This window comes from Somniosus microcephalus, chromosome 14 (genome assembly GCF_052327205.1).
Source record: "Somniosus microcephalus isolate GS21.2 chromosome 14, FLI_Smic_1.0, whole genome shotgun sequence".
NCBI classification, from domain to species: domain Eukaryota; kingdom Metazoa; phylum Chordata; class Chondrichthyes; order Squaliformes; family Somniosidae; genus Somniosus; species Somniosus microcephalus.
The window spans coordinates 60,876,277-60,889,646 of record NC_141000.1 but is presented as its reverse complement, the minus strand read 5'-3'; the positions used below and the strand labels follow the sequence as shown (position 1 = coordinate 60,889,646).

At 44.5% G+C, this 13,370-nt stretch overlaps 1 protein-coding gene across 3 annotated transcripts in view; it reads right to left on the bottom strand.

Moving 5' to 3' along the window:
- Window positions 1–12,967, bottom strand: part of lsamp (limbic system associated membrane protein) — a 1,225,843-nt gene extending 1,212,876 nt beyond the window's left edge. For all 3 annotated transcript variants that reach the window (XM_086006581.1, XM_086006582.1, XM_086006583.1), the window contains exon 1: window positions 12,598–12,967. In XM_086006581.1, the coding sequence (XP_085862707.1) occupies window positions 12,598–12,752 (155 nt within the window). In that variant the 5' untranslated portion in view covers window positions 12,753–12,967. The remainder of the gene's footprint in view (window positions 1–12,597) is intronic.
- Between the last annotated feature and the right edge of the window lie 403 nt (window positions 12,968–13,370).

Genomic DNA, 13,370 nt, shown 5'->3' with positions numbered 1-13,370 from the left:
CATACTTCCATGTCTTTCCGGCTATCCTGGTTGCTTTGCTATATTGCTAGTTAGAGGCCTTCTAGGAGCAGGCATTTTGCATAGGCTGTTGCAATATAGGACGTATTAGCATTCCACTATAGCGACATCATGAATAGGGAGTGCTGCCTGTCCTTGCAGATCATGACATGAACAGCATTGTAACCCATGACCAAATTGTCAGCATATACTTGCAAAATTCCCAACGAAAGAAAAAAAGAGGGCAACAAGAAGTTTTTTAGAGACACCAAATACGTATATGTATTTCACTTTATAACATTTAGGATTACGCACAATTCAGTAGTATATGCTTTCTTGCTCTCCCTTCCTCCCATGATCGTTCAGTTAGAAACATAGAAAAATGGGAGCAGGAGTAGGCCATTCGGCCCTTCGAGCCTGCTCTGCTATTCAATATGATCATGGCTGATCCTCTATCTCAATACCATATTCCTTGATGCCTTTTGTGTCTAGAAATCTATCTATCTCCTTCTTAAATATATTCAGCTGTCTGTGGTAGAGAATTCCACAGGTTCACCACCCTCTGAGTGAAGACATTTCTCCTCATCTCAGTCCTAAATGTCCAACCCTGTATCCTGAGACTGTGACCCCTCGTTCTAGACCCCCCAGCCAGGGAAACATCCTCCCTGCATCCAGTCTGTCTAGCCCTGTCAGAATTCTATACATTTCCATGAGATCCCCTCTCATTCTTCTAAACTCTAGTGAATACAGGCCTAGTCGACCCAATCTCTCCTCATACGACAGTCCTGCCATCCCAGGAATCAGTCTGGTGAACCTTCGCTGCACTCCCTCTATGGCAAGTATATCCTTTCTTAGGTAAGGAGACCAAAACTGCACACAGTACTCCAGGTGTGGTCTCACCAAGGCCCTGTATAGCTGTAGGAAGACATCCTTGCTCCTGTACTCAAGTCCTCTTGCAATGCCAACATGCCATTTGCCTTCCTAACTGCTTGCTGCACCTGCATGTTTGCTTTCAGTGACTGGTGTACAAGGACACTCAGGTCCCTTTGTACATCAACATTTCCCAATCTATCACCATTTAAATAATACATTGCCTTTCTGTTTTTCCTACTGAAGTGGATAACTTCACATTTATCGACGTTATACTGCATCTGCCATACATTTGCCCACTTACTCAACTTGTCTAAATCGCCTTGCAGCCTCTTTACATCCTCCTCACAACTCAAAATCCCACCTAGTTTTGTGTCATCAGCAAACTTGGAAATTGTAGTGTATGTACCCGTCTACCTTTAAGGGAACGATTGAGTGTAACCGTTCACCTTTAAGAGAACTACTTTAGGTGTGGCACTATTTGATTGGCTTCTGTATACGGTAATACCGACAGTGACCACACCAGTATATAAGTGATGTTACAGGATAACTAGGGCAGATTCGCCCTGACCTCTGAATAGTAAAGACCTGTTTGTTTGTACTTCAAAAGTCTGTGTATTTATTTACTGCACAACCCACAGACTTTACAGTGGCGACGAGTCCGATCGTACCCTGCGGCAAGAATAGCAAAGTAACAAAGAGCGTCGAAGAGAGGCAACCGCCCTCGTCGTGCTACCAAAAGAAAACACGAGGCTACAACAACAGAAAGTGTGGTACTTTACAGAAGCTGGAAGACTAGCAACAAAAGCTTCATCAGCAACAGGCACTGATTACCCTGCTACCACGGTGTGGAGTGAGCCGACCAGCAAGAAACAAGGCGGCCGAAGAGACTGTGAGTAGGGGAAGGGGTAGAAGTATCCGGAGGAGAAGGGCAGAGCACTCGACCTCGGTCGAGGGGGAGCTGTACCGGCCAAAAGTCGGGTCCAACGACGTCGGGTGACAGCCGGACCGCGATCGGCGGGAAAAATCCGGGCAGCGACCGCAGCCACGAAGCGCTGAGCCTGCGAGTAGGCGTGGGAGGAGAAACCCAGCCGCAGCCGGGGAGGGAAACACCGGTCTGCGAGAGGGCTGGGAGGCGAACGGGAACCGTGCGGGTGAGAGCCGGGTGCGGAGTGAGAGACTGCGAGGAGCCAGTCCAGCGGCTGAGCTGTTCTCCACCAACGGGGTACTCAGAGCCAGCAAAACCGAACGTGCGGGAGTGGGAGAGCGAACAGGAGCCGAGAACGGGGAGAGAGACTGCGCGAGAGCCAGTCCAGCGGCTGAACTGTTCTCCACCTACGGAGTACCCAGAGCCGGTAGAACCGAACGTGCGGGAGAGGGAGAGACAGAGCCGAGCACGGGGAGAGAGAGACTGCGCGAGAGCCAGTCCAGCGGCTGAACTGTCCTCCGTTAACGGGGTGTACCCAGCGCCGGTAGAGCCGTGCGGGCGGGAGGAAAAGACAGAGCCGAGTAAGGGGAGCTGTGCGAGAGCCAGCCCAGCGGCTGAACCTGTCCGCTGTGGGGAAAGCGTACCCCTTACACCAGGGAGAAACGCGGAAAGCCGCCATTAGGCGGAGAAGACGACAGAGGCGGGAAACCGCCATTGAAGTGGGCGGGGAGAGAAAGGAAGAGCGGGAAACCGCCATTTTCGCGGGAAAAGAACCGCCATCTTAACTGCCATTGAAGTGGGCAGAGAGAGAGAGAGAGAGAGAGAGAAGGGAAGAGCGGGAAACCGCCATTTTCGCAGGAAAACCGCCATTTTAGAAAAAAAAGAAGATAATAAATAATACTTAAAGAAATACTGGTGCTGCTCCCAAGGGAAGAAAAATGCCTAAGCGAGGGAATATTAACGACTTTAATTCTGAAATAGAAGACTGGGCCACGTACGTGGAACGCATCGAGATCTATTGTGAAGCCAACAAAATAGAGGAAGACGACAAGGCGATAACATTGTTAAACTCGATGGGCGCAAAGACATACGGGCTCTTGAAGGATTTACTAGCACCAGCTAAACCGGCAGATCAGTCTTTCGAAGAGATTGTGGTTGTTCTGAAGGACCACTTGAACCCCACACCGTTGATGTTGGCTGAACGATTCAAATTCTATGCAAGAACGCAACAGAAAGACGAAAACAACGCAGAATACTTGGTCGAACTGCGTAGGCTAGCGAAATACTGCCAGTTCGGAGGGAATCTGACAGAGGCACTGCGAGACAAGTTCGTAGGCGGATTGTCCAAGGAAGGGACGCAAAAGCGCCTACTAGAAGAGAACGACCTTACACTTGACAGGGCTGTCCTTATAGCCGCATCACACGAAGCCGCAGCGAAAGGAACGGCAGAAATGCAACTAAAGGCGGCGGCGCTCGGGGTGGACCAAATTACCTCGAGTACAACAAAATGCTATCGTTGTGGGAAGACAACACACGACCAGAATCAATGCTGGTTTAAGAACCAAGAATGTAGGAAATGTGGCAAACTGGGTCACATCGCTAAGGTATGCCGGTCAGGGAAGAAGACCAACAACCAAAGGAAGCCATCACAAGAAAAGTACAACAAGGTATACAAGGGGGCTGAGAAGAGTTCAGACGAACAGAATCCAGACTCAGATCCAAACGGCCAGGAGCTGGGTAGTCTGAGTATCCACCATGTGAGTAAGGAAGCTGACCTACAAACTATCTGGGCCATGCTAAAAATAGCTGGAGTCCAAGTGAAAATGGAGTTGGACACTGGATCAGCTGTATCAGTCATAAATCGAGGGGATTACCACCGGCTATTCTCACACATACCCTTAAGAGATACCAAGTTCGTATTGCAGACATACACGGGGCATAAAGTATACCCCATGGGAAAAATAAGAGTCAAGGTGAGAGATAGGGGTAAAGAACACCCAAGAATGAACTTGTATGTACTACATGAGGGAGGACCACCACTTCTAGGACGGGAGTGGATCAAGAAAATAGACATGGAATGGCACTACCTACAAGCAATGACGAGTGAGGACTCGGTGCAGACAAGCAGCTCAGACTCTGAGCCGGAAGACGATAAGTCCAGCCCACGTATGAAAAACAAGGTTAACATGAACTCACTGACTAAGGTTGGAAAAACGATGGCGTGCATAAAGACAGAGAATTCTGAGTCTGTTCAAGTCACAGACATATGCATTACAGAGGAACACCGAGCTCGAACTCAACGTTATTTCAAAGTACGACAACAATTCGAACAATTAAGTTACCGTCTCGTACAAGAGATGAAAACAAGGAAAAAGTTCTATGACACCGAATGGGAGAGTCTGGAAAGACAACAGAACCTGCTGGCTCAAGCAGAGAGCGACCATAGAGCCATCGTGACCAATTACCGATCACACCTCCCTTATGATGTTCAGGAGTTAGAATATTTGCATGATCTAGAGATACAGCATAAAGGCAAACCACGCTACACTGAGGATTTTGTTCTGCAATTGGAGATGGAGCTAGTGCAGGCAAGGTTAAGAGAAGCTGAATCACAGTGTGCACTTAAAGAGATGCAGAAAAAAATCTTGGACATGGAAAAGAGAAACGCTTCTTTACCTGATGTGAATAATGTGGCCATGTTGCAAGAGGAGCTTATCACTCAGTTAAATGAAAATAAAGGGAAAATGACTGAGATAGACTGCAAGAATAAAGAAGATTTGATGGCAGTGAGACTTCAAGAGGCAGATAGCATAGCAGCCTTGGCTGAACTCCAACAGGAAATTGCGAAAGAAGCAAATGAAGAGGAATCTTCAGGAAGCCGGGATTTTATTCCAGTTCTTCTCTACGACTCCTTACAAGCAGAGTGTGAGAAGTGGAAAGAACAGTATGAACAGGCCCAGGCTACAATTCTGGAGGGGATTAACTCGGCAACCTCCGAAAAGCTAGTTTTAGTGAAAGCATATGAACAACTAAAGTTTGAACATGAGCGAGAATTACAAAGGCTGCAGGAAATGTTTGACGAGCTCCAGGCCAAGACAGACTCATCGGTAGAGATTCCATCCATAGATGGAAAATTAGAGGTGGAAGACATAGCAGAACGTGAAATTCAAGATGTCCAAGAACTCGTTAAATTATTGAAGGAAACCCAAGACAAATATGAGGCGGCAATGGCAGAGGTCCAACAACTTGAAGAACATATTCAACTAGGAATCCGGGCAGTGGAAGGAAAGGCCAATGGAAGGAACACAGAGACTGTAGGAATGGCCCCTGATCAGGAGTTAGAGAACACCAAGGCGCAATTTCTTCGAGCGCTTAAAACCAAAGGACCGGAGGAAAGGGAGGTGAAAACATTGGAGGGAAAGGTGGATGAAATGGAGAAGGCGCTAATCCACAGTGTCCCCGTAGAAGAGTTAACGGCCAGCCAACTCTTATACACGCTGAGGGACAAGACTCCAAAATGGGAACACGAGTTTCAGGTTTCAAAGGGAAAGAATTCGGAGCTTCCAAAAGTCACGGAGAGAGCTGAGGGGGCAACACAGCTTGCACATGGATGTCAAAAGTATGCTGAATTACGTCAAGGGGAACAGAAGAATGCGGAAACAGCTACTTCAGTAGAAGGATTAAATAGCCTGATAACGGAATCCCCGATGGAAGGGAAGGTATTGAACTCACAAATGAGGCCAGGCGTGAAGGAATGGCAGACATCCCAGGAAGAGCGGGATGAATATGAATGCTTGAAGAAGTCTTTTCAAGAAAGATGGTCAGAGAAGGAACCACCGTCGGCTAACGTCCAGTTGGATAAGAAGGAAGTAGAAGGGCTCCTCACTGGCCTAACTCAGGACGACCCCGAATACTATCCTGACCTATTGAGTGACACTGAATATTACGAGGATCTGGTCTGCCCAGTTTGTGATGAAAACTCCCAAAGTACAGAAATCCGCATGAAGCACTTAAGGTCTAATGAACATAGAGAGTTGGTGGCGCTACAGATGGCCGCAGAGAAAGGAGCTCCGAGAGTTTCAAAAAGGCAGAAAAGAAAAAGAAGAAGCAGGAGATAATAACTGTCTAAAATACTATCATCTCAGGCGGGACACCATGAAAGGAGCGAAATTAGTTGAAAACCCGAAAATTATCAAGACAGCCAGTTGGTTGTAAAAGTCCGCACTGCTGGTTCAACAGGACGGAAGGTCAAGCTGTTACGTTAAGAAAAAGGCTATGGAGGAGTCACGCTAGCCATGTGAACCGGCTACACCAAAGAGATGCTGTTCGGAATGAGTCAAGATCAGAGACTGAACCTGTGAACTGTTCCCACCGAAAGTATATCTGTAAACTGTTTTATATGACGTTGACTCCACCGGAATTATCTCTGTAAATTGTTTGTTCTCCACCGAGAGTATATCTGTAAATTATTATGTGAAGTTGAAGATATGTATGTTTAATGGGGACCCTGTAAGTAATAAGCTAAAAAGGGAGGATTGTAGTGTATGTACCCGTCTACCTTTAAGGGAACGACTGAGTGTAACCGTTCACCTTTAAGAGAACTACTTTAGGTGTGGCACTATTTGATTGGCTTCTGTATACGGTAATACCGACAGTGACCACACCAGTATATAAGTGATGTTACTGGATAACTAGGGCAGATTCGCCCTGACCTCTGAATAGTAAAGACCTGTTTGTTTGTACTTCAAAAGTCTGTGTATTTATTTACTGCACAACCCACAGACTTTACAGAAATATTACATTTGGTTCCCTCATCCAAATCATTGATATATATTGTGAATAGCTGGGGCCCAAGCACTGATCCCTGCAGTACCCCACTAGTCACTGCCTGCCACCCCGAAAAAGACCCATTTATTCCTACTCTGTTTCTGATCTGTTAACAAATTTTCAATCCATGCCAGTATATTACCCCCAATCCCATGTGCTTTAATTTTGCACACTAACCTCTTATGTGGGACTTTATTAAAGGCCTTCTGAAAATCCAAATACACCACATCCACTGGTTCTCACTTGTCTATTCTACCAGTTACATCCTCAAAAAACTCCAGTAGGTTTGTCAATCACGATTTCCTTTTCATAAATCCATGTTGACTTTGTCTAATCCCATTGATATTTTTTAAGTGTCCTGTTATCACATCTTTTATAATAGACACTAGCATTTTCCCTACTACTGATGTTTTCTCTCTCCCTCCTTTCTTAAATAGTGGGGTTACCTTTGCCACCCTCCAATCTGCAGGAATTGTTCCATAATCTGTAGAATTTTGGAAGATGACAACCAATGCATCCATTATTTCCATGGCTACCTCTTTTAGTACTCTGGGATGCAAATGATCAGGCCCTGGAGATTTATCAGCTTTCAGTCCCATTAATTTCTCCAGCACTATTTTTTTACTAATACTAATTTCCTTTAATTCCTCCTTCTCACTAGACCCTTGGTTCCCTAGCATTTCTGGGAAGTTATTTGTGTCCTCTTCTGCGAAGACAGAACCAAAGTATTTGTTCAATTGCTCTGCCATTTCCTTGTTCCCCATTATAAATTCTCCTGTACCACCAGCACGGTGGCCTAGTGGTTAGCACTGTTGCCTCACAGCACCAGAGACCCGGGTTCGAATCCGGCCTTGGGCGACTGTCTGTGTGGAGCTTGCACATTCTCCCCGTGTTTGCGTGGGTTTTCTCCGGGTGCTCCGGTTTCCTCCCACAGTCCAACGATGTGCGGGTTAGGTTGATTGGCTATGATAAATTGGCCCTTAGTGTTAGGGGGATTAAATACGTGGGGTTACAGGGATAGGGTGGGATATGTGTTGGTGTAGGGGTTACGGGGATCGGGTGGGATATGTGTCGGTGCAGGCTCGATGGGCCGAAATGGCCTCTATCTGCACTGTGTGATTCACTAATCTTTTTCTTTTTAAATACTTGTAGAAGCTTTTACAATCTGCTTTTATGTTCTTTGCAAGTTTAATCTCATACTCTACTTTTCCCCTCTTAATCAATCTCTTGGTCCTTTTTTGCTGAATTCTAAACTGCTCCCAATCCTCAGGCTTGCTACTTTTTCTGGCAACTTTATATGACTCCTCTTTGGATCTAATACTATCATTAATTTCTTTTGTTAGCCATGGTTGGTCTGCTTTTCCTTTTGTGTTTTTGCAGCAGAAAGGAATGTATAACTTGCAATTCATGCATTTGTTCCTTAAATGTTAGCCATTGCCTATCCACCTTCATGCCTTTTAATGAAGCTCCCCAATCTATCATAGCCAACTCATTCCTCATACCTTTGTAGTTTCCTTTGTTTAGATTTAGGACTCTAGTTTCAGATTGGACTTCTTCACTTTCTATCTTAATGAAGAATTCTATCATGTTATAGTCACTCTTCCCTAAAGGACCCCGCACAACAAGATTATTAATTAACCCCTTCTCATTGCGCAATACCCAATCTAGGATAGCCTGTTCCCTAGTTGGCTCCTCAACGTACTGGTCTAAAAAATCATCTCATACACATGCCAGGAATTCATCCTCCACAGTATTATTGCTAATTTGGTTTGGCCAGTCTATATGTAGATTAAAGTCACCCATGATTACTGTCGTACCCTTGTTACATGCATCTCTAATTTCCTGACATGCATCTCTAATTTCCTCGTAAAGACAATGTGTACTTTAGCCATACAAAACAACAGATCTCAGTCTGTGCTGAATTAACAGACCTTTACTGTAATTGCAGTTGCAACACCCACAATCAGCCTCAATGACCCTGGACTAAGATGGGGTTCACCAGCTAGGGTTTTTGAAACTGATCACTTTTAGTTGGCTCTTCCCAGAATTGTGGGTGAACTTCAAGAGAGGACAGGATTGGGTTCAGTTGTGATTCCCCCACCCCTGTGGTGGAACAGTCTCCCAACTCTGACTCAGTCAGGCTCATACAAGAAGAATGGCGGTTTAGATGAGCTACCAAAGGGCAAAGGGTGCCTAGCATCCCTGGAGCCATGCCAGCATCAGTCAGCACTTTCAGGAGACAGAGGGAGAAACATTATGAGGCGGGGTGGGGTGGGTAGAGGATTAGCTTCCATTTTGGTACTCGCAGATTAACCCAGAATGATAAAATTGAGTCTTTATTTCAGTTTGCCACTTATTCCTTTGCTGCAAACAGTTGCAAAAACTTAAATTTTCAAAGTTGAAGAAGGGCGGGATTGCTATGGCACTTAGGAACACAAACCCCCTCCACCCTAGTATCCCTGGTCTGGAGTACAGTTTTTCAATAACTGTTTGTAATCAAAATCCTTTATCTGGCCTCTTGGTCTGTCTGAATCAACAGTTTGTTAGATGGAGAATAAGTTTGGACACAAAATCCATGGTTGGCATGCACTATTAATGCCCAATAAAACAGTAAAAGTACACTTAGTTCTTCTATGCTTTTCATTGGCCATGCTCCCCTGCATCCCCCTGCCCCCCCCCACCAATGGCAACATTATAATCAGTCAGGGGACGAACTAGCATGAAGCAGGTTTGCTAATTTAAGGAAAATAAAATCACATGCATGACAGCACAGCTCACATAAACATTTTGATTTTTAATCTGGAAGCTTTGCTTACCAAGCTAAATTTGCTGAGTCACTGAGTCACCAATGCACAAATAAACTGAAAGACAAGTGTTCCTCTGCTGAAGGCATCAAACTGGCAACAATACTCACATAGTTGCAGTCAAATTAAGAGCTTGACTATTTTATCCATCTCTCACATATGTTTCTGGAGTTTGGTCAGATGAGACCTACCCCATTTTCCTTTGTGCTTAACTGTGTCTCCTGTCCAATTTCTGTGGGGGTGGGTTCAGGCCTATTTTAATGTTTTTCCTGTTTGCCTTTTTATAGGCGGCAGCAAGCTGTTCCCTGGCTGAACTAGCAGGCAGCAGACAACCTACTGCTATAAGCTTCTGCCACATCCTCTCCATTATCAGGCCACCTGCAGGTGTATCCAAGTAGTTTATAAACCCTCCCTCTCTCCCAGACACCCAAGATGGTTCCCCCAACAGTGCGATCAAGATTGGACATCAGCACATGTAGAAATTAATATTGTCGTATCCTGCGGTACACTTGCCAGTATAACATTCCCAACATTGTGTTCAAATGGATTCCGAATAAAATTGAACAGAAACCACATTGTTTGCAGCATCACTATATATTTATTTCGACAGCACATTTTTGAACCGCTGATCACCTACATCTGAGCCAGAGCTTATCAAATGAATAATAGCGTTACCTCCATAACCAGCTACCTCTGCTGAATGCATGCATGATTACATAATATAATCTTAAACACGACACTGCAATTCCTCTTCATTACTCTTGAAGGCTGTGATTCAAGTTGGAGTACAATTTTTGGAGATCAGGTGGCTTTCCAGTATCTCACCCAAGTGAGTTCTTCATGTGTGAAACTAGATAGTAACCACAGGCAGGCTATTTAGAAATGGAGGTATTATAGCCAAACCCTATCCTGACCTGGCTTTACATCCATTCTTTACAATAGGAGTCAACAATAATGAACAGGAGCAGAAACCTTGGTGGTTTCCTGCCAGCCGCCCCCTAGAAACAATGTCAAGAAATGCAGTCATTTTGAAGTTGTGATTAAAGCTACACTTCCACCTCACTGGGAAGCTTTCCAGTACAGTCAGAAACAACCTACTCTTAATTTCATTCAAGCCCCACCATATCAGCTCGGAAACGTTTGTGTCACAGCAGACACCCACATTTACTGAAACATGATTCTTTTTTCCCAGTGCAGTTTTCCAGTTTCCATTTTCATTTTGACATGAACTATAATTCAGATAGAAGCATTAAAGGCTACTATGCAAAAACAACATCACATGCCCCCGTAGAAACCCATCTGGAATAAAACAAGGTTAACTGTTTTGCAAGCCACTCCTATTTTAGTCAACACTGCTCTATTCAATATAGTTTTTGTTACAGGGATACTGATTGAATCTAAATATAAAATCTAAACACAAATATATCATACTTGTCCAGTGCGCAACTAAACCATATAGACGAAGAAAGTGTCAGGTTTACACCATGGTCTGTTCTGAGTTATGACTTTAACTGGGGTGATGGAGGTGGTGATATTACAATTGAACTCACTATCCCTGGGTTAGAGAAGAAGGAAAAAGAATCAAATAGTGTTCCCATGCTTGACGACTATCTAGTAACCCCAGCTGGATGTGTGCGTCCGTGGACAAGCTTGGCTGTGATGCCCCACACAGCTGAATAGCTGGCACTCCATGTAGGCTTACACATAAAGAATGGATCCTTGGGCAAGGCAATGGAGGATGGCCAACAGACATGAAACCTATAAGCTAACATGAGTTGTGAGCAAAGGCGAACTGGAGCAGTATCTCTGTGGTATGTGTTTGAAGCTTCAAGCACCACATCCACTTATTACAAAGAGTAGGATAAATGTGTTTGAGCGGTATTGCCACACCCGTTAATTCTCCAGATTCAGGTTGGAAACTCAAGATTTTAATTCTATTCCCCTGCCAACTAATCTACAGCAACCCTCCAGCACAACAAATACAAATCTGAACGATGGAGAGAAAGAAAACAGCAAATAAGAAAAGGAGAAAAAAAAACTAACCTAATAGTCTAAAGAGAAAACATGCACAAGGGGAAAAAAGGGAATGAAAGGGTTAATTATCCTGTTAAAAACTTTGTATCGCCTCTCTCCTCCCCCTCAACACCTGCTCAGTGACAAGACAGTACCATGATAGTATACTCAATCCTCCCCCACAGTATCCTGTTCTGGATTTGTTTTAACCTTAACAATGGATTTTGTTCAAGCTTTAGTAGTCGATTGAGCTGAAAGGGATTAAACAATAAATGGACTTTCAGTGCACATGAATACACAGAACACATATGTACACAGAGGCATGATTACTATACATGCACATTTTTGAAGCAGCCTGTCACTAGGAGAGGGGGAATCAAGTCAAAAATGATTCATTTCTTTCACTTAATTCAAACAAAAAATCCTCCTGATTTGCTTTTTTTCCCTCTCTCTCTCTGCCACAAGCACACAGACTATTTCACACATACAATATGTGTTGACATTGTACTAGTCTCAGTGTATAAGTTATCATTTTAAATGAGATATTCTGCAAGAACGGCTGTATTTTTGAAGCTGCTATTTCAGCAGTGAAATGCATCAAAGCTCGCTGTTGCCAAGAGCCCAGGAACCAGCCTTTATTTAAAAACCACTTGGACAAGAAAGCGTTACTTTTATCCCATTATTCACATTTTTGATCATCCCAGTGCTTCCGGGCACGAGTATTTTCAAAAAAATTCGGAAAAGAACATATGACCGAAAACAACAATCTCCCAATGTTTCCTCTAAAGCTTTCACAGCTTTGCGTAATGTATTCTGTGTTTCTAGGCTCTCAGTAAGCAATTATTATGTAACCCTTCGAATACCTGAGTATGCCTGCAACTCACAGCACATGGATCCGCTTTCTATTTCTTTACATATTAAAGGATAGCGTTAAGACTGCCACGCCAACATTTTAAAACAAGGCTGCGAGCAACCTGCAGAACAGAGAAATCTGCATAACAGTGGTGATGATCAGAACCCTATCATATCTTAAGCCTCTAATTATTATGTTAAAAACAGCCAAAGAAATAAATTCCCTCAGAGGGTTAGAAAAGGCAACAGGATGTTAATGAGCCTCTGTTTGTACTTCGTTCCACATAATTAACTTGCGTTTCCTACCTGAGGATAGCCGTGTCTCCCTGCCTGATGGTGATGTTGTCCGTCCCCCTGGAGAAGTCCACGCTTCTAACCGGCAGTCCTGTTGGAAGAAGGCAGAGAAATCTCAGAAGGATTACGGGTAGTGGGCGCTGATAAAAAGGACCCCGAGATACCATTGTCAGGACAGGATGAGCAGGCCGGACTAAAAGAAAAAGCTCTCCCAAACACTCTGGCAACACTAAAGCTGTCTTCACTAATCGCAAGCTTTGCAATTCCAAACCCCAGCTGAGTTCCCACTAATCTGACAGCAGAGGCATCACTTGTAAGAGATATGTGAAGCGATGCTCTGAGCGTGAATTGACTGCTTTCCCTCCTCACGCTTCTTTACTTCACCTCCCCCCCCCACCACCACCCCACCCCCCCACCCCCGCCCTCCGCCACCGCCACCACCACCGCCACCCCTTTGGCAGCAAGCTTGATGAAGGTCTGATACCACTCCATCACCATGGCAACAGCTCCATCTGAGGCAACTCGACCCAGAGAACAGAATTGTGCTTTGAGGCAGAAACTTACCAAGCTGTTAAAGTGAGGAATAAAGTTAAATCCCTTTTTTTGGCAAAAGTAATATTTTTTGCGAATCGAGCTTGCAAAACACAGAGTGTTCAGCAGTGGATGACTGATGCTGACAAAATCTAGCAGTAATTATCTGTGACACTTCATTCTTGCTATAAGAAGCCTGACTATAAGAGCTAATAATATTGCTATACTGTCTGAATGCAGTCATTTTGCACTGC